The sequence below is a fragment of the Panulirus ornatus genome, chromosome 46, assembly GCF_036320965.1.
Source record: "Panulirus ornatus isolate Po-2019 chromosome 46, ASM3632096v1, whole genome shotgun sequence".
Lineage (NCBI taxonomy): Eukaryota > Metazoa > Arthropoda > Malacostraca > Decapoda > Palinuridae > Panulirus > Panulirus ornatus.
In genome coordinates this window covers 13,532,619-13,554,554 of record NC_092269.1, presented here as the reverse complement: position 1 = coordinate 13,554,554, position 21,936 = coordinate 13,532,619, and the positions used below count along the sequence as shown (strand labels likewise).

The window sequence follows — 21,936 nt, the reverse complement described above, 5'->3', positions numbered from 1 at the left end:
TGACCCACTTCCCAAGCTCTCTTATCCACAACAGACTGCATACTTGCCCCTCTTTCCAAAACTCTTGCATATATAGTTTTTATTTCATTATACTTTTTCGCTGTCTCCCGCGTTAGCGAGGTAGCGCAAGGAAACAGACGAAAGAAGGCCCAACCCACCCACGTACACATGCATATAAATACATGTCCACACACGCACATATACATACCTATACATCTCAACGTATACATATATATATACACACACAGACATAGACATATATACACATGTACATGATTCATACTGTCTGTCTTCCTTCGTTCTCGTCGCCACCCCGCCACACATGAATATGACTATCCCCTCCCACCTCAGCTGCTAGAGGTAGCACTATCAAAAGACAACAGAGGCTATATTCGTTCACAGTCAGTCTCTTGCCTGCCATGTATAATGCACCGAAACCACAGCTCCCTTTCCACATCCAGGCCCCACAGAGCATTCCATGGTTTACCCCAGACGCTTCACATGCCCTGGTTCAATCCACTGACAGCACGTCGACCCCGGTATACCACATCGTTCCAATTCACTCTATTCCTTGCACGCCTTTCACCCTCCTGCATGTTCAGGCCCCGATCACTCAAAATCTTTTTCACTCCATCTTTCGACCTCCAGTTTGGTCTCCCACTTCTCCTCGTTCCCTCCACCTTTGACACATATTCTCTTTGTCAATCTTTGCTCACTCATTTTCTCCATGTGACCAAACCATTTCAAAACACCCTCTTCTGCTATCTCAACCACACTCTTTTTATTACCAGACATCTCTCTTACCCTTTCATTACTTACTCGATCGAACCACCTCACACCACATATTGTCCTCAAACATCTCATTTCGAGCACATCCACCCTCCCCCGCACAACTCTATCTATAGCCTACGCCTCGCAACCATATAACATTGTCGGAACCACTATTCCTTCAAACATACCCATTTTTGCTTTCCAAGATAACGATCTCGCCTTCCACACATTTTTCAACGCTTCCAGAACTTTCGCCCTCTCCCCCACCCTATGATTCACATCCGCTTCCATGGTTCCATCCGCTGCCAAATCCACTCCCAGATATCTAAAATACCTCACTTCCTCCGGTTTTTCTCCATTCAAACTTACCTCCCTGTTGACTTGTCCCTCAACCCTTACTATACCTGATTACCTTGCTCTTATTCACATTTACTCTCACATTTCTTCTTTCGCACACTTTGCCAAACTGAGTCACAGGTTTCTGCAGTTTCTCACCCTAACCCTCTCATCATAACAGACTGAATACTTGCCCCTCTCTCCAAAACTCTTGCATTCACCTCCCTATCAACTCCATCCATAAACAGATTAAACAACCATAGAACATCACGCACCCGTGCCGCAAACCGACATTCAGTGAGAACCAATCACTTTCCACTCTACCTACTCGCACATATGCCTTACATCCACGATAAAAAAATTTCACTGCTTCCAACAACTTGCCTCCCACGCCATATATTCTTAATGCCTTCCACAGAGCATCTCTATCAACTCTATCATATGCCTTCTCAAGATCCATGAATGCTACATACAAATCCATTTGCTTTTCTAAGTATTTCTCACATACATTTTTCAAAGAAAACACCTGATCGACACATCCTCTACCACTTCTGAAACCACACTGCTCTTCCCCAATCTGATGCTCTGTACATGCCTTCACCCTCTCAATCAATACCCTCGCATATGATTTCCCAGGAATACTCAACAAACTTTTAGCTCTGTGATTTGAGCACTCATCTTTTTCCCTTTGCCTTTGTACAATGGCACTATGCACGCATTCCGCCAATCCTCAGGCACCTCACCATGATTCATACATACATTAAATAACCTTACCAACCAGTCAACAATACAGTCACCCCCTTTTTTTGATAAATTCCACTGCAATATACCATCCAAACCCGCTGCGTAGTCGGCTTTCACCTTCCTCAAAGCTTTTACCACCTCTTCTCTGTTAACCCAATCATTCTCCCTAACCCTCTCACTTTGCACACCACCTCGACCAAAACACCCTATATCTGCCACTACATCATCAAACACATTAAAAAACTTCAAAATACTCATTCCATCTCCTCATATCACCACTACTTGTTATCACCTCCCCATTAGCCCCCTTCACTGCTGTTCCCATTTGTTCCTTTGTCTTCCGCACTATATTAACCTCTTTCCAAAATATGTTTTTATTCTCCCTAAAATTAAATGATACTCTCTCACCACAACTCTCATTTACCCTCTTTTTCGCCTCTTGCACCTTTCTCTTGACCTCCTGCCTCTTTCTTTTGTACATCTCCCACTCATTTGCATTATTTTGCTGCAAAAATCATCCAAATGCCTCTCTCTTCTCTTTCACCAATAATCTTACTTCTTCATCCCACCACTCACTACCTTCTCTAATCTGCCCACCTCCCACTCTTCTCATACCACGAGCATCTTTTGCACATGCCATCACTGCTTCCCTAAATACATCCCATTCCTCCCCTACTCCCCTTACGTCCTTTGTTCTCACCTTTTTCCATTCTTTACTCAGTCACTCCTGGTACTTCCTCACACGTCTCTTTCCCAAGCTCACTTACTCTCACCAATCTCTACACCCCAACATTCTTTCTTCTTTTCTGAAAACCTCTACAAATCTTCACCTTCGCCTCCAGAAGATAATGATCAGACATCCCTCTAGTTGCACCTCTCACCACATTAACAGGGGTCCCGGGTTCGATCCTGGCTGTTGGAGGTTTGTATGTTCTATGAAGGTGCGTGCTTGTATGCACTTTATTCGTATTCATATACCTCCGAGTTGTACAGATAGGTTCGGTAAAACGCTATCAGCTGGCTATGTGCGCCTGTCGTGAAATAACCGGTATAGACCCCGTTGCTCACCAATGTGAGGCGAAGGATATTCGAGTATTTAGATTTCGAATAGTTATTTCTTATTAGCCAGGCCCATAGCCTAGCGGTTAGCATTTCTGCCTCTTGCACAGGGGTCCCGGGTTCGATTCTGGCTGTGGGAGGTTTGTATGTTCTATGAAGGTGCGCGTTTCTATGCACTTTATTCGTATTCATATACCTCCGAGTTGTACAGATAGGTTCGGTAAAATGCTATCAGCTGGCTATGTGCGTCTGTTCGGAAATAACCAGTATAGACCCCGTTGCTCACCATTGTGAGACGAAGGGTATTCGAGTACTTAGTATTCGAATAGTTATTTCCTATTAGCCAGGCCCATAGCTTAGCGGTTAACATTCCTGCCTCTTGCACAGGGGTCCCGGGTTCGATCCTGGCTGTTGGAGTTTTGTATGATATATATATATATATATATATATATATATATATATATATATATATATATATATATATTTCCAAAGGAAGGAACAGAGAAGGGGGCTGGATGAGGATGTTTCCTCAGAGGCCCAGTCCTCTGTTCTTAACGCTACCTCGCTGACGCGGGAAATGGCGAATAGTATGAAAGAAAAAGAAAGATATATATATATATATATATATATATATATATATATATATATATATATATATATATATATATGTATGTGTGTGTGTGTGTGTGTGTGTGTGTGTGTGAGAAATACTTAGAAAAACAAATGGATTTATATGTAGCATTTATGGATCTGGAGAAGGCATATAACAGAGTTGATAGAGATGCTCTGTTGAAGGTTTTAAGAATATGTGGTGTGGGAGGTAAGTTGTTAGAAGCAGTGAAAAGTTTTTATCGATGATGTAAGGAATGTGTACGTGTAAGAAGAGAGGAAAGTGATTGGTTCTCAGTGAATGTTGGTTTGCGGCAGGGGTGCGTGATGTCTCCATGATTGTTTAATTTTCTATGGATGAGGTTGTTAGGGAGGTGAATGCAAGAGTTTTGGAAGGAGGGGCAAGTATGAAGTCTGTTGGGGATGAGAGAGCTTGGGAAGTGAGTCAGTTTTTGTTCGCTGGTGATACAGCGCTGGCGGCTGATTCGGGTGAGAAACTGCAGCAGCTGGTGACTGAGTTTGGTAAAGTGTGGGAAAGAAGAAAGCTGAGAGTAAATGTGAATAAAAGCAAGGTTACTAGGTACAGTAGGGTTGCGGGACAAGTCAACTGGGAGGTAAGTTTGAATGGAGCAAAACTGGAGGAATTGATGTGTTTCAGATATCTGGGAGTGGATTTGGCAGCGAATGGAACCATGGAAGCGGAAGTGAGTCATAGGGTGGGGGAGGGGGCGAAAGTTCTGTGCGATGAAAAATGTGTGCAAGTCGAGAACGTTATCTTGGAAAGCAAAAATGGGTATGTTTGAAAGAATAATGGTTCCAACAATGTTATATGATTGCAAGTCGTGGGCTATAGATAGAATTGTGCGAGGGAGGGTGGATGTGCTGGAAATGAGATGTTTGAGGACAATGTGTGGTGTGAGGTGGTTTGATCGAGTAAGTAACGTAAGGGTAAGAGAGATGTGTGGTAATAAAAAGAGTGTGGTTGAGAGAGCAGAAGAGGGTGTTTTGAAATGGTTTGGTCACATGGAGAGAATGAGTGAGGAAAGATTGACCAAGAGGATATATGTGTCAGAGATGGAGGGAACGAGGAGAAGCGGGAGACCAAATTAGAGGTGGAAAGATGGAGTGAAAAAGATTTTGAGTGATCGAGGCTTGAACATGCAGGAGGGTGAAAGGCGTGCAAGGAATAGAGTGAATTGGAATGATGTGGTATACCGGGATCGAAGTGCTGCTCAAAGGATTAAACCAGAGCATGTGAAGCGTCTAGGGTAAACCATGGAAAGTTTTGTGGGGCCTGGATGTGGAAGGGAGCTATGGTCTCGGTGCATTATACATGAGAGCTAGAGACTGAGTGTGAACGAATATGGCCTTTGTTGTCTTTTCCTAGCACTACCTCGCGCACATGCGGGGGGAGGGGGCTTTCATTTCATGTGTGGCGGGGTGGCGACGGAAATGAATGAGGGTAGACAGTGTGAATTATGTACATGTGTATATATGTATATGTCTGTGTTTGTATGTATATGTATATGTTGAGATGTATAGGTATGAATATGTGCGTGTGTGAACATGTATGGATATACATGTGTATGTGGATGGGTTGGGCCATTCTTTCGTCTGTTTCCTTGCGCTAACTCGCTAACATAAATATATATAAATGGAATTTATTAAAAAAGTTGGTGACTGTGTCGTTGACTAGTTGGTGAAGATATTCCATGCATGTATGGTTCATAGTGAAGTGCTTGAGGATTGGCAGAATGCATATAGAGTGCAATTGTACAAAGGCAAATGGGATAAAGGTGTGTGTTCAAATTACAGCGGTATAACTTTGCTGAGTATTCATGGGAAATTATATGGGAGGGTATTGATCGAGAGGGTGAAGGCATGTACAGGGCATCAGACTGGGGAGGAGCAGTGTGGTTTCATGTGTGGATCATGTGTTTGCTTTGAAGAATGTAAGCGAGAAATACTTAGAAAAGCAAATGGATTTGTATGTACCATTTATGGATCCTGAGAAGTCACATGATCGAGCTGATAGAGATGCTCTGTGGAAGGTATTAAGAGTATATGGTGTGGGAGGTAAGTTGCTAGAGGCAGTGAAAAGATTTTATCGAGGATGTAAGGCATGTGTACGAGTAGGTACAGAGGAAAGTGATTAGTTCCCAGTGAATGTAGGTTTGCGGCAGGGGTGTGCGATGTCTCTATAGTTGTTTAATTTGTTTATGGATGGGATTGTTAGGGAGGTGAATGCAAGAGTTTTGGAATGAGGGGCAAGTATGCAGTCTGTTGTGGATGAGAGGGTTAGGGAAGCTAGTGGCTGATTCGGGTGAGAAACTGCAGAAGTTGGTCACTGAGTTTGGTAAAGTGTGTGAAAGAAGAAAGCTGAGAGTAAATGTGAATAAGAGCAAGGTTATTAGGTTCAGTAGGGATAATGGACAAATCAATTGGGAGGTAAGTTTGAATGGAGAAAAACTCGAGGAAGTGAAGTGTCTTAGATATCTAGGATCTATGGAAGCGGAGGTGAGTCACAGGATGAGGGAGGGGGCAAAGGTTTTGGGAGCGTTGAAGAATGTGTGGAAGGTGAGAACGTTATCTCGGAAAGCAAAAATGGGTATGTTTGAAGGAATAGTGGTTCCAACAATGCTATATGGTTGTGAGGACATGGGCGATAGATAAGGTTGTGCAGAGGAGGGTGGATGTGTTGGAGATGAGATGTTCGAGGACAGTTTGTGGTGTGAGGTGGTTTGATCGAATAAGTAATGAAAGGGTAAGAGAGATGTGTGGTAATAAAAAGCGTGTGGTTGAGAGAGCAGAAAAGGATGTATTGAAATGGATTGGTCACATGGAGAGAATGAGTAATGAAAGACTGACAAAGAGGATCTATGTGTGTCAGAGGTGTAAGGAACGAGAAAAAGTGGGTGACCAAATTGGAGGTGGAAGGATAGAGTAAAAAAGATTTTGAGCGATCGAGGCTTGAACATACAGGAGGGTGAAAGGCGTGCAAAGAATAGAGCGAATTGGAACGATGTGGTATACCGGGGTCGATGTGCTGTCAATAGATTGAACCACGGCATGTGAAGCGTCTGGAGTAAACCATAGAAAGTTTTGTGAGGCCTGGATGTGGAAAGGGAGCTGTGGTTTCGGTGCATTACACATAACAAGTAGAGACTGAGTGTGAACGAATGTGGCCTTTGTTATCTTTTTCTGGCGCTACCTCGAGCGCACGCGAGAGGAGGGGGTGTCATTTCATGTGTGGCTGGAGTGGCAGCAAGAATGGATGAAGGCAGCATGTATGAAAATGTACATGTGTATATATGCATATGTCTATGTATATATATGTATGTATACGTTGAAATGCATAGGTATGTATATGTGCGTGTGGTTGGGTTTATGTATATGCACGTGTATGTGGATGGGTTGGTCCATTCTTCCGTTTCCTTGCGCTACCTCGCTAACGCGGTAGACAACTTCAAAGTATAATAAATATGAATATATATATATATATATATATATATATATATATATATATATATATATATATATATATATATATATATATATATATACATATATATATATATATATATATATATATATATATATATATATATATATATATATATATATATATATATATATATATATATATATATATATATTATCCCTGGGGATAGGGGATTAAGAATACTTCCCACGTATTCCCTGCGTGTCGTAGAAGGCGACTAAGAGGTGAGGGAGCGGGGGGCTGGAAATCCTCCCCTCTCGATTTTTTTTTTAATTTTCCAAAAGAAGGAACAAAGAATTGGGCCAGGTGAGGGTATTCCCTCAAAGGCCCAGTCCTCTGTTCTTAACGCTACCTCGCTAACGCGGGAAATGGCGAATAGTTTGAAAGAAATATATATATATATATATATATATATATATATATATATATATATATATATATATATATATATAGATTTAGATTTATATGTATATTTATTATACTTAATCGCCGTCTCCCGCGTCAGCGAGGTGGCGCAAAGGAACAGACAAGGTATGGCCGAACCTAGCCACATACACATTTACATACATAAATGCCCATATACGCACATATACATATATATCCATTTCACCGTATGCATACATATATATACACAGGCATATACATATATAAAGACAAAAATGGTCACGTTCGTTCACACTCGTTTAGCTGTCATGTATAGTGCACGGAAACCACAGCTCCCTTTCCGCGTCCAGACCCCACAGGCCCCGGTATAGATATATATATCCCTGGGGATAGGGGAGAAAGAATACTTCCCACGTATTCCCTGCGTGTCGTAGAAGGCGACAAAAGGGGGCGGGAGAGGGGGCTGAAATTCCCCTCCATGTTTTTTTATTTCTAAATGGGGAAACTGAAGAAGGAGTCATGTGGGAATTGCTCATTCTCCTCCAAGACTCAGATTAGAGTGTCTAAATGTGTTTGGGTGTAACCAAAATGAGAAAAAAGAGATAGTTAGTATGTTTGACGAAAGGAACCTGGATATTTTGCCTCTTTGAGTGAATCGAAGCTCAAGGTTATAGGGGAAGAGCGGTTTGGGAATGTCTTGGGAGTAAAGTCAGGGGTTGGTGAGAGGACAAGAGCAAATGAAGGAGTAGCCCTCCTGAAGCAGGAGTTGTGGGATTATGTGTTAGAGTGTGAGACAGTAAACTCTAGATTGATATAGGTAAAACTGAAAATGGATGGAGAGAGATGGGTGATTATTGGTACCTGCACACCTGGTCATGAGAAGAATGATCATGAGAGGCAAGTGTTTTGGGAGCAGCTGAATGAGTGTGTTAGTGGTTTTGATGCACGAGACCGGGTTATAGAGATGGGTGATTTGAATGCAAAGTTGAATAATGTGGCAGTTGAGGGAATAATTGGTATACATGGGGTGTTCAGTGTTGTAAAATGGAAATGGTGAAGAGCTTGTGGATTTTTGTGCTGAAAAAGGACTAGTGATTGGGAATACCTGGATTAAAGAGATATACATAAGTATACGTATGTGAGTAAGAGAGATGGCCAGAGAGCGTTATTGGATTACGTGTTAATTAATAAGCATGTAAAATAGACACTTTTGTTTGTTAATGAGCTGAGATGGGCAGCTGGAGGGATGTCTCTTTACTATCTTGTGCAGGCGAAGGTGAAGATTTGTAGAGGTTTTCAGAAAAGAAGACAGAATGTTGGGAGAAGAGAATGGATAGAGTGAGCTTGGAAGGGAGTCTAGTGTGAGTAAGTACCAGGAGAGATTGGCTGCACAATAAGAAAAGGTGAGAGCAAATGACGTAAGGGGAGAGGGGGAGGAATGGGATGTATTTAGGGAAGCAATGATGACTTGCGCAAAAGATGCTTGCGGCATGAGAAAGGTGGGATATGGGCAGATTGAAAAGGGTAGTGAGTGGTGATATGAAGAAGTATGAAGAAGTTTGTTATTGAATGAGAGGAGAGAGCAAATGACTGGGAGATGTATAAAAGAAACAGGCAGGAGGTCAAGAGCAATGTGCAAGTGTTGAAAAATCGGACAAATGAGAGTAGGGGTGAGAGAGTAATCAATGAATTTTAGGAAGAATTTAAAGATGTTTTGCAAGGAGGTAAATATAGTGCGTAAAACTAGAGAACAAATGGGAACATCGGTAAATGGGGCAAATGGGAAGGGAATAACAAGTAGCGATAAAGCGAGAATTTTGATGAAGGAGAGTGAGTGTTTTGAAGGTTTGTTGGACGTGTTTTATGATAGAATGGCAGATATAGGGTGTTTTTGTCGGGGTGGTGTGCGAAGTGAGAGGGTCAGGGAGAATGGTTTGGCAAACAGAGAAAAGGTAGTGAAAGCTTTGCAGATGATGTAAGCTGGCAAGGCGGCGGGTTAAGATGGTATTGCAGTGGAATTTACCAAGATATGAGGTGACTGTGTTGTTGATTGGTTGATAAGGATATCTAATGTATGTAAGAATCATGGTGAAGTGCTCGAAGATGGGCAGAATGCTTGCATAGTGCCATTGTACAAAGGCAAAGGGGATAAGAGTGATTGCTCAGATTACAAAGGTATAAGTTTGTTGAGTATTCCTGGGAAATTATATGGGAGGGTATTGACTGAGAGGGTGAAGCCATGTACAGAGCATCAGATTGGTTTCAGAAGTGGTATATGATGTTTGGATCAGGTCTTTACTTTGAAGAATGTATGTGAGAGATACTTAGAAAAACAGATGGATTTGTATGTAGCATTTATGGATCTGGATAAGGAATATGATTGGGTTGATAGAGATGCTCTGTGGAAAGTATTAAGAGTATATGGTGTGGGAGGTAAGTTGCTAGAAGCAGTAAAAAGTTTTTACCTGTATATTCAGGCCCCCATCGGTCAAAATCTTTTTCACACCATCCTTCCACCTTCAGTTTGGCCTCTCCCTTCTCCTTCCCTCCAGGTCTGGCACATATATACTCTTTGTCAATGTCTCCACACACATTCTCTCCATGTGTCCAAAGCATTTCAACACACCGTCTTCTTCTCTCTCAACCACACTCGTTTTATTACCACACATACTTCTTGCCCTTCCATTACTTGCTCGATCAAACCACCTAACACCACATATGGTCCACAAAATATCATTTCCAACACATCTACCCACCTACGCGCAACCATATAACGTTCTTGAAACTACTATTCCTTCAAACATACCCATTTTTGCTTCCAGAGATAACGTTCTAGCTTTCCACACATTCTCCAATACTGCCAGACTTTTCGCCCCCTCCCCTACGCTGTGACTCAATTCCGCTTCCATGGTTCCATCCGCTGCTAAGTCCACTCCTAGATATTCAAAACACTTCACTTCCACGTGTTTTTTTTACATTCAAACTTCCTGCGCAATTAACTTGCCTTTCAAACCTACAAAACCTAATAACCTTGCTCTTATTCACATTTACTCTTAAGTTTTCCTTTCACACACTCTACCGAACTCAGTCACAAACCACTGCAGTTTCTCACCAGAATCAGCCATCAGCGTTGTATCATCAGCGAACAACAAGTGACTCACTTCCCAAGCCCTCTTATCGACAACAGACTGCATCTTTGCCCTTCTCTCCAAAACTTATTGCATTCACTTCCCTAACAACCCCATCCATAAACAAATTAAACACCCATGGAGATATCACGCACCCTTAACGCAAAACGACATTCACTGGGAACCAATCATTTTCCTCTTTTCCTACTCGTACACATGCCTTACATCCTTGGTAAAAAAACTCCACTGCTTCTAGCAGCTTGCTTCCCACGCCATATACTCTTAAAACCTTTCACAAACCATCTCTATCAACCCTATCATATGCCTTCTCCAGATCCATGAATGTTACATAAAAATCCATTTGTTTTTCGAAGTATTTCTCACATACATTCTTCAAAGCAAACACCTGATCCACACATCCTCTATAACTTCTGAATCCACACTGCTCTTCCCCTATCTGGTTCTCTGTACATGCCTTCACCCTCTCAATCAATACCATTTCATGTAATTTCCCAAGAATACTCAACAACCTATGCCGCTGTAACTTGAACACTCATCTTTATCTCTTATGCCTTTGTACAATGGCACTATGTATGCACTCCGCCTATCCTCACGCACTTCACCATGATCCACACATACACGAAATACCCTTAGCAACCAATCAATAACACAGTTACCCCCTTTTCAAATATATTTCACTGCAATGCCGTCTAAATTCGCCGAATTGCCGGCTTTCATCTTCTGCAAACGTTCAGTACCTTTTCTCTGTTCACCAAACCATTCTCCCAGACCGTTTCACTTCGCACACCACCCCGACCAAAACACGCTGTATTTGCCACTCTATCATCAAACAAATTCAACAAACCCTCAAAATAATTACTCCATCTCCTCACTTCATCACTACTTGTTATCACCTCCCCATTTGTCGCTCTTTTTCAACTCTTGCATCTTCCTCTTGACCTCCTGCCTCTTTCTTTTATAAATCTCCCAGTCATTTGCACTACTACCCTGCAAAAGTCGTCCAAACGCCTCTCTCTTCTCTTTCACTAACAACGTTATTTCTTCATCCCACCACTCAATACCCTTTCTAATCTGCCCACCTCCCAACTTTCTCATGCCACAAGCATCTTTTGCGCCAGCTATCAATGCTTCCCTAAATACATCCTATTCCACCCTCACTCCCCTCACATCATTTTCTCTCACCTTTTGCCATTCTAGACTCAATCTCTCCTGGTACTTCCTCACACAAGTCTCCTTTCCAAGCTCACTTATATATATATATATATATATATATATATATATATATATATATATATATATATATATATATATATATATATATATATATATATATATATATATATATATATATATATATATATCTTTCTTTCAAACTATTCGCCATTTCCCGCATTAGCAAGGTAGCGTTAAGAACAGAGGACTGGGCCTCTGGGGGAATATCCTCACCTGGCCCAATTCTCTGTTCCTTCTTTTGGAAAATCAAAAAAAAAAAAAACAAGAGGGGAGGATTTCCAGCTCCCCGCTCCCTCCCCTTTTAGTCGCCTTCTACGACACGCAGGGAATACGTGGGCAGTATTCTTTCTCCCCTATCCCCAGGGATAGTATATATATACATATCGTGTCGTAGAAAGCGACTAGAGGGGACGGGAGCGGGGGGCCAGAAATCCTCCCCTCCTTGTATTAACTTTCTAAAATGGGAAACAGAAGAGGTAGTGAAAGCTTTGCGGAAGATGAAAGCCGGCAAGGCAGCAGGTTTGGATGGTATTGCAGTGGAATTTATTAAAAAAGGGGGTGACTGTATTGTTGACTGGTTGGTAAGGTTATTTAATGTATGTATGACTCATGGTGAGGTGCCTGAGGATTGGCGGAATGCGTGCATAGTGCCATTGTACAAAGGCAAAGGGGATAAGAGTGAGTGCTCAAATTACAGAGGTATAAGTTTGTTGAGTATTCCTGGTAAATTATATGGGAGGGTATTGATTGAGAGGGTGAAGGCATGTACAGAGCATCAGATTGGGGAAGAGCAGTGTGGTTTCAGAAGTGGTAGAGGATGTGTGGATCAGGTGTTTGCTTTGAAGAATGTATGTGAGAAATACTTAGAAAAGCAAATGGATTTGTATGTAGCATTTATGGATCTGGAGAAGGCGTATGATAGAGTTGATAGAGATGCTCTGTGGAAGGTATTAAGAATATATGGTGTGGGAGGAAAGTTGTTAGAAGCAGTGAAAAGTTTTTATCGAAGATGTAAGGCATGTGTACGTGTAGGAAGAGAGGAAAGTGATTGGTTCTCAGTGAATGTAGGTTTGCGGCAGGGGTGTGTGATGTCTCCATGGTTGTTTAATTTGTTTATGGATGGGGTTGTTCGGGAGGTAAATGCAAGAGTTTTGGAAAGAGAGGCAAGTATGAAGTCTGTTGGGGATGAGAGAGCTTGGGAAGTGAGTCAGTTGTTGTTCGCTGATGATACAGCGCTGGTGGCTGATTCATGTTAGAAACTGCAGAAGCTGGTGACTGAGTTTGGTAAAGTGTGTGGAAGAAGAAAGTTAAGAGTAAATGTGAATAAGAGCAAGGTTATTAGGTACAGTAGGGTTGAGGGTCAAGTCAATTGGGAGGTGAGTTTGAATGGAGAAAAACTGGAGGAAGTGAAGTGTTTTAGATATCTGGGAGTGGATCTGGCAGCGGATGGAACCATGGAAGCGGAAGTGGATCATAGGGTGGGGGAGGGGGCGAAAATTCTGGGGGCCTTGAAGAATGTGTGGAAGTCGAGAACATTATCTCGGAAAGCAAAAATGGGTATGTTTGAAGGAATAGTGGTTCCAACAATGTTGTATGGTTGCGAGGCGTGGGCTATGGATAGAGTTGTGCGCAGGAGGATGGATGTGCTGGAAATGAGATGTTTGAGGACAATGTGTGGTGTGAGGTGGTTTGATCGAGTAAGTAACGTAAGGGTAAGAGAGATGTGTGGAAATAAAAAGAGCGTGGTTGAGAGAGCAGAAGAGGGTGTTTTGAAGTGGTTTGGGCACATGGAGAGAATGAGTGAGGAAAGATTGACCAAGAGGATATATGTGTCGGAGGTGGAGGGAACGAGGAGAAGAGGGAGACCAAATTGGAGGTGGAAAGATGGAGTGAAAAGGATTTTGTGTGATCGGGGCCTGAACATGCAGGAGGGTGAAAGGAGGGCAAGGAATAGAGTGAATTGGAGCGATGTGGTATACCGGGGTTGACGTGCTGTCAGTGGATTGAATCAAGGCTTGTGAAGCGTCTGGGGTAAACCATGGAAAGCTGTGTAGGTATGTATATTTGCGTGTGTGGACGTATGTATATACATGTGTATGGGGGTGGGTTGGGCCATTTCTTTCGTCTGTTTCCTTGCGCTACCTCGCAAACGCGGGAGACAGCGACAAAGTATAATAAAAAATATATATATATATATATATATATATATATATATATATATATATATATATATATATATATATATGGGAAAGGATCACAATTTTGCGCGTGATCAAGATATTCCTGTGAGTTCACGGGGAAAATGAAACACGAAAAGTTCCCAAGTGCACTTTCGTGTAATAATCACATCATCAAGGGAGACACAAGAGAGAAATATAACAGTCAGTTGATATACATCGAAGAGACGAAGCTAGGACGCCATTTGGTAAACATGTGATTGTCCAAAACATACAACGAGCGTTCATAAACTTATCATTTTACAAATCTTATCAACAGTAAAGTTATCTAATTTGTACAGACCATCACTAATATTAAGATTATAATTCTTGGTGTATTTAATAATAGAAGATTCAATGATATTTCTCTTGGTAATAGAGTTAGAGTTAATACCTGAGATGGCGTTACTCCAGTCAATACAATGATCATAGTTTTTACCAAATGGCGTCCTAGCTTCGTCTCTTCGATGTATATCAACTGACTGTTATATTTCTCTCTTGTGTCTCCCCTGATGATGTGATTATTATACGAAAGTGCACTTGGGAACTTTTCGTGTTTCATTTTCCCCGTGGACTCATGGGAATATATATATATATATATATATATATATATATATATATATATATATATATATATATATATATATATATATATATATATATATATATATATATATATATATATATATATATATATATATATATATATATATATATATATATATATATATATATATATATATTTATATATATATATATATATATATATATATATATATATATATAAATATATATATATATATATATATATATATATATATATATATATATATATATATATATATATATCATATTATATTTCTTTATTATACTTTGTCGCTGTCTGCCGCGTTAGCGAAGTAGCTAGAGGAAAAAGACGAAAGAATGGCCCAACCCACCCACATACACATGTATATACATACACGTCCACACACTCACATATACATACCTATACATCTCAACGTATACATATATATACACACCCAGACATGTACATATATACCCATGTACATAATTGATACTGTCTGTCCTTATTCATTTCCGTCGTCACCCCGCCACACATGAAATAACAACCCCCTCCCCCCGCATGTGCGTGAGGCAGCGCCAGAAAAAGACAACAAAGGCCACATTCGGTGGAGGTCATTTGGGTTGCGATAAAGAATTATTGTAGAGTTCCAGCTTGCCCTGTACACTGACGATCTATGAATGGATTATATTCTCTTATATACGGAAATACATGGCTTCTGTTATTAGAAGTCTTGTAAGATCGTGTTTTCAGTAACATGCTGACGAGCGGGATTCATGTTAGGTTGCTGTTGCATATATAGTTTAGAGCCTCCGTTTTGAAGATGAAATGTTTGAGTGATGTAATATTTATACCAACGTAGTTTGCGTTGTTTTGAAGCTTATCACCTTCAACTGGACAGAAGTACTTGTAAACTGCACTGGGTGACAGTAGGTTATTGTTTTGTGTTAAGTTGTTTCTTAAAAAGAAGTCTACTTTTTTTTTGTGGTGATGTTCCTATCTATTACCTCCTTCAGGATACGTTCGTCAGTTCAACTGGCAGGAACCATTTGGTTCTTGTAGAACATTCGGTGAACAGTTTCAGGTTAGGAAGGGAAGGTCCTAGACGATGCTGTACTCTTTACATCAGCTGACGGTGAAGTTGCCTTCTCGCTCGTGGTGTTACCGTTTGCAGGATACTAAATTAATTTAGCAAACTACGTTACTCTCCTTCCTTAACCAACTCAGAAAGTAATACCTGGATATGACGGGGAGTCTTGAGGCCGTGATGGTGTAGAGGTGACCCAAAGAGACAGGCTGGACCACCAGCCTCTCGTTCGCCAGCAGTCCACTTCTCACCATCTGTTCCGCCTGTCATGTTTATGGGAAAAATCTTCATTATTGATATTCATTTGTCTCATCCCTCAGCCAAGGTTAATGATTGATATAGAGAAAACGTAATGTACGAAACATATATCTATGTAAATGCACTATTTTTATTCTAAAATGGAAAGTGTACAGTGACAGAAGACCTTGAGAAAAGGTGTCATAAAGTAAAACATAATGTCTAAGAAGTATCTTTTTATGTTCAGCAAGAACATAATAACCTAATTGTATCTAAAAACCATTATATCCAAAACCTAAATCAAAGGAAATCAATCCTGATCACCGGATAAAAGAAAAGCCATAACAGAGGAAGAATTACAGAAATAAAGGAAGACCTGCTTTAAGAGGGACACTTGCCTTCTGCAGCAGATGTATGGGAACAGCGTAGAGGAAGACAGGTTTAGTCCAGTCTAGGTATGGCGTGGAGCCAAGGAGCTCGGCCACAGTCCGGTCATCATCTTGGTCGACGTCCCAGAACAGTGTCAGACTCTGGGTCTCGAACTGAAAGAATGGCATCCTGATATTGTGAAGCTCCTGCCAGCTACAATGACCACAAGAGAAACGTGAAGGTTTTTTCCCATAACACATGTTAACACAAGTCATACAGAGCACCTTATAAACAAGTCATCAATACTGTCTCATACAATGGACACACTGAATCTATACTGTGAAATCGTTATGTATTTTACGCCATCAGACATACTACGGAAAGCTGTCGAACAATGTTCTCCATTAATGTCAAAAATAATCAAGCATAACTTGATGTATAGGAAAAGATATTCACAACTCTTCTCAATCATATATATATATATATATATATATATATATATATATATATATATATATATATATATATATATATATACTCCCTGGGGATAGGGGAGAAAGAATACTTCCCACGTATTCCCTGCGTGTCGTAGAAGGCGACTAAAAGGGAAGGGAGCGGGGGGCTGGAGATCCTCCATTCTCGTTTTTTTTTTTTATCATTTTCCAAAAGAAGGAACAGAGAAGGGGGCCAGGTGAGGATATTCCCTCAAAGGTCCAGTCCTCTGTTCTTAACGCTACCTCGCTAACGCGGGAGATATATATATATATATATATATATATATATATATATATATATATATATATATATATATATATATATATATATATATATATTCTATTTTCTTTCACACTATTCGCCATTTCCCGCGTTAGCGAGGTAGCGTTAGAACAAAGGACTGGGCCTTTGAGGGAATATCCTCTCCTGGACCACTTCTCTGTTCCTTCTTTTGGAAAATGAAAAAATGAAAGAGAGGGGAGGATTTCCAGCCCCCCGCTCCCTCCCTTTTTAGTCGCATTCTACCACACCCAGGGAATACGTGGGAAGTCTTCTTTCTCCCAGGGATGATATATATATATATATATATATATATATATATATATATATATATATATATATATATAATTTTTTTCATATGCTTTGTTGCTGTCTCCCGCGTTAGCCAGGTAGCGCAAGACACAGACGAAAAAATGGCCCAACCCACCCATATGTATATATGTATATACATAAGAACCCGCACACGTACATATACATACCTATACATTTGAACGTAAACATACATATACATACACAGACATATACATATATACATATGTATAAATTCATACATGCTGTCTTCATCCATTCCTGCCGCCACTCCGCCACACATGATATGGCCACCCCCTCCGCCCGTGTGCGCGCGAGGTAGCGCTAGATAAAGACAACAAAGGTCACATCCGTTCACACTCAGTCTATCGCTGTTATGTGTTATTCACTGAAACCACAGCTCCCTATCCACATCCAGGCCCCACACAACTTTCCATGGTTTACCCTAGACGCTTCATATGCCCTGGTTCATTCCATTGACAGCACGTCCAGCCCAGTATATCACTTCGTTCCAATTCACTCTATTCCTTGCATGCCTTTCACTCTCTTGTATGCTCAGGCCCCGATCGCTCAAAATCTTTTTCACTCCATCCTTCCACCTCCAATTTGGTCTCCCACTTCTCGTTCCCTCCGCCTCTGACTCATATATCTTTGTCAATCTTTCCTCACTCATTCTTTCCTTGTGACCAAACCATTTCAATACACCCTTTTCTGCTCTCTCAACCACACTCTTTTTATTATCACACATCTCTCTTACCCTTTCATTACTCACTCGATCAAACCACCTCACACCACATATTGTTCTCAAACATCTCATATCCAGCACATCCACCCTCTTCTACAAAACCCTATCTATAGCCCATGCCTCAAAACCATATAACATTGTTGGAACTAGTATCCTTCAAACATACCCACTTCCGCTTCCATGGTTCCATCCGCTGCCAAATCCACTACCAGATATCTAAAACACTTCACTTCCTCCAGGTTTTCTCCGCTCAAACTTACCTTCCAATTTACTTGTCCCTCAACCCTACTGAACATAATAACCTTGCTCTTATTCACATTTACTCTCAGCTTTCTTCTTTCACACGCTTTACCAAACTCAGTCACCAGCTTCTAGAGTTTTTCACCCGAATCAACCACCAGCGCTGAATTCTCACTTCAGAAGCCCTCTTATCCACAATAGGCTGCATACTTGCCCCTCTCTTCAAAACTCTTGCTTTCACCTCCCTAACAACCCCAACCATAAGCAAATTAAACAACCATGGAGACATCACGCACTCCTGCCGCAAACAGACATTCACTGGGAGCCAATCACTTTCCTCTCTTCCTACTCGTGCGCATGCCTTACATACTCGATAAAACTTTTTACCGCTTCCAGCAACTTACCTCCCACACCATATACTCCTAGATATTCCACACAGCATCTCTATCAACTGTATTTGGTAAACAGAGATGAGGTAGTGAGAGCTTTGAGGAAGATGAAAGTCGGCAAGGCGGCGGGTTTGGATGGTATTCCTGTGGAATTTATCAAAAAACGGGGTGAGTGTACTGTTGACTGGTTGGTGAGGATGTTGAATGTAAGTATGGTTCATGGTGAAGTGCCTGAGGACTGGCGGAATGCATGCATAGAGCCATTGCACAAAGGCAAAGGGGTAAAAGATGAGTGTTCAAATTACAAAGGTATAAGTTTGTTGAGTATTCCTGGGAAATTATATGGGAGGGTATTGATTGAGAGGGTGAAGGCATGTACAGAGCATCAGATCGGGGAAGAGCAGTGTGGTTTCAGAAGTGGCAGAGGATGTGTTGATCAGGTGCTTGCTTTGAAGAATGTATGTGATATATATATATATATATATATATATATATATATATATATATATATATATATATATATATATATATATATATATATATATATATATATATATATATATATATATATATATATATATATATCACATATCACATGTGTGAAAGAAGAAAGTTAAGAGTAAATGTGAATAAGAGCAAGGTTATTAGGTACAGTAGGGTTGAGGGTCAAGTCAATTGGGAGGTAAGTTTGAATGGAGAAAAACTGGAGGAAGTAAAGTGTTTTAGATATCTGGGAGTGGATCTGGCAGCGGATGGAACCATGGAAGCGGAATGAATCATAGGGTGGGGGAGGGGGGCGAAAATCCTGGGAGCCTTGAAGAATGTGTGGAAGTCAAGAACATTATCTCCGAAGGCAAAAATGGCTATGTTTGAAGGAATAGTGGTTCCAACAATTTTGTATGGTTGCGAGGCGTGGGCTATGGATAGAGTTGTGCACAGGAGGGTGGATGTGCTGGAAATGAGATGTTTGAGGACAATATGTGGTGTGAGGTGGTTTGATCGAGTAAGTAATGTAAGGGTAAGAGAGATGTGTGGAAGTAAAAAGAGCATGGTTGAGAGAGCAGAAGAGGGTGTTTTGAAATGGTTTGGGCACATGGAGAGAATGAGTGAGGAAAGATTGACCAAGAGGATATATGTGTCGGAGGTGGAGGGAATGAGGAGAAGTGGGAGACCAAATTGGAGGTGGAAAGATGGAGTGAAAAAGATTTTGAGTGATCGGGGCCTAAACATGCAGGAGGGTGAAAGGCGGGCAAGGAATAGAGTGAATGGGAACGATATGGTATACCGGGGTCGACGTGCTGTCAATGGATTGAAACAGGGCATGTGAAGCGTCTGGGGTAAACCATGGAATGTTCTGTGGGGTCTGGATGTGGAAAGGGAGCTGTGGTTTCAGTGCATTATTACATGACAGCTAGAGACTGAGTGTGAACGAATGGAGCCTTTGTTGTCTTTTCCTAGCGCTACCTCGCGCACATGAGGGGGGAGGGTGTCGTTAATCCGTGTGTGGCGGGGTGGCGATTGGAATGAATAAAGGCAGACAGTATGAATAATGTAGATGGGTATATATGTATATGTCTGTGTGGATATATATATGTATACATTGAGATGTATAGGTATGTATATTTACGGGTGTGGACGTGCATGTATATACATGTGTATGTGGATGGGTTGGGCCATTCTTTCGTCTGTTTCCTTGCGCTACCTCGCTAACGCGGGGGACAGCGACAAAGCAAAATAAATAAAATGAATGAATATATATATATATATATATATATATATATATATATATATATATATATATATATATATACAGAGAGAGAGAGAGAGAGAGAGAGAGAGAGAGAGAGAGAGAGAGAGAGAGAGAGAGAGAGAGAGAGAGAGAGAGAGAAGAGAGAGAGAGAGAGAGAGAGAGAGAGAGAGAGAGAGAGAGAGAGAGAGAGAGAGAGAGAGAGAGAGAGAGAGAGAGAGAGAGAGAGAGAGAGAGAGGGGTGCGAGAGTTGGCTTGATTATATTGCACGTATACAGGAGCGAAGTGAGGATAAGGCCCGGTGATTCACTTACAACTTACACATCACTGATTTCATGTATCAGAGGGATGCATACATGCAGAGAAACAGTTGTTGAGCGAATTTCCAATCCAGTTGCTGGCATGGAAACGGGTGGGCGTCGGACGTTTCAAGTTGCGAGATTTTTAGCTCGAGTTCGCATTCTTCAGGGAGGGGGTTCTAGTCAATCCTGGTTCCCTTTTTGAGGTATGGGACACACTACCATCATAAAGGCTAGTTAAACCCAGCCTGACGTCTCACCCTGGACATATGAAGACCCACAAACACCCCGTGATGAAACCTGGTGTCATTTCGTTCCCAACCTTTGAAATTACCTCTCCTCACCGTACAGCATTATGGACACACAAGCTTGGGAGCTGTGGTCTGCTGTCATTAAGATCTCTTTCATAAAGCCAGATACCAAGTTGTTTTGTAACCTCTGTCAGTGCGAAGTTCACTGGTCACTGAGGTGTTTTATTCTTCTGGTATCGTTGTATATTCTTAAGCCTTCCAGTAGCAAATTTTTTTTTTTTCTCGAAGTGGTTGTGGTTCCGTAAAATGCATATGGCATCTTCTATAAAGCGATGCAGCTTATACGAGGTTTGGGTTAGTATAGGCAGGTTTACGGCAAGATATCCTAATCGCGTTGCCGGTACCTTTTTTGCCGACGGCTGCCGTGTAGGAAACCGTACCCCAAACTGCCACCGTTTTATCACAGGGCTTTCGAAGATGTACCCTGGTACCAGATGTAGTGCTTGGCCTTGATGCTAGCATTCCACAGTGATCCAGCCCTTCACCGTCACGGTACTTGGTATCACCAAACCTTCACTGGGCAGCTTGTGTCTTGTTGTGTCAGGATGGCGCACTTGTTTACTTAGTCTAAAGTTGGCCACCGCTTTCTTATACCACATTTTTCTTTTTTCCCCGCAGTCATCTAAGAATTGCAGTGTAACATTTAGCAAAGGTTGTATGTAGTTTTTGAACTTGAGAAGTGCGTGAAATTATAAATATGAGCTGCCAGACTTGAGTCTTTTTTTCTTTTTTTTTCGTGAGAGACTTTGCCCAAACTGAACCCAACTGACTACATCCACTCGCAGAAGCTGACGTAACGACTGTTGCTTATTAGATACATCACCGGAGAGGACACATTGTATGCCAACCACCCACCCACCC

The 21,936-nt window shown here is 41.3% G+C and overlaps 1 protein-coding gene across 2 annotated transcripts in view; it reads right to left on the bottom strand.

Annotated features, from left to right (window-relative positions):
* Positions 1-21,936, bottom strand: part of LOC139763142 (uncharacterized) — a 70,829-nt gene that overhangs the window by 3,706 nt on the left and 45,187 nt on the right. For both annotated transcript variants that reach the window (XM_071688845.1, XM_071688846.1), the window contains 2 exons: positions 16,291-16,434; positions 15,806-15,918 (listed from right to left, as the gene is read on the bottom strand). In XM_071688845.1, coding sequence (XP_071544946.1) covers positions 15,806-15,918; positions 16,291-16,434 — 257 coding nt within the window. The remainder of the gene's footprint in view (positions 1-15,805; positions 15,919-16,290; positions 16,435-21,936) is intronic.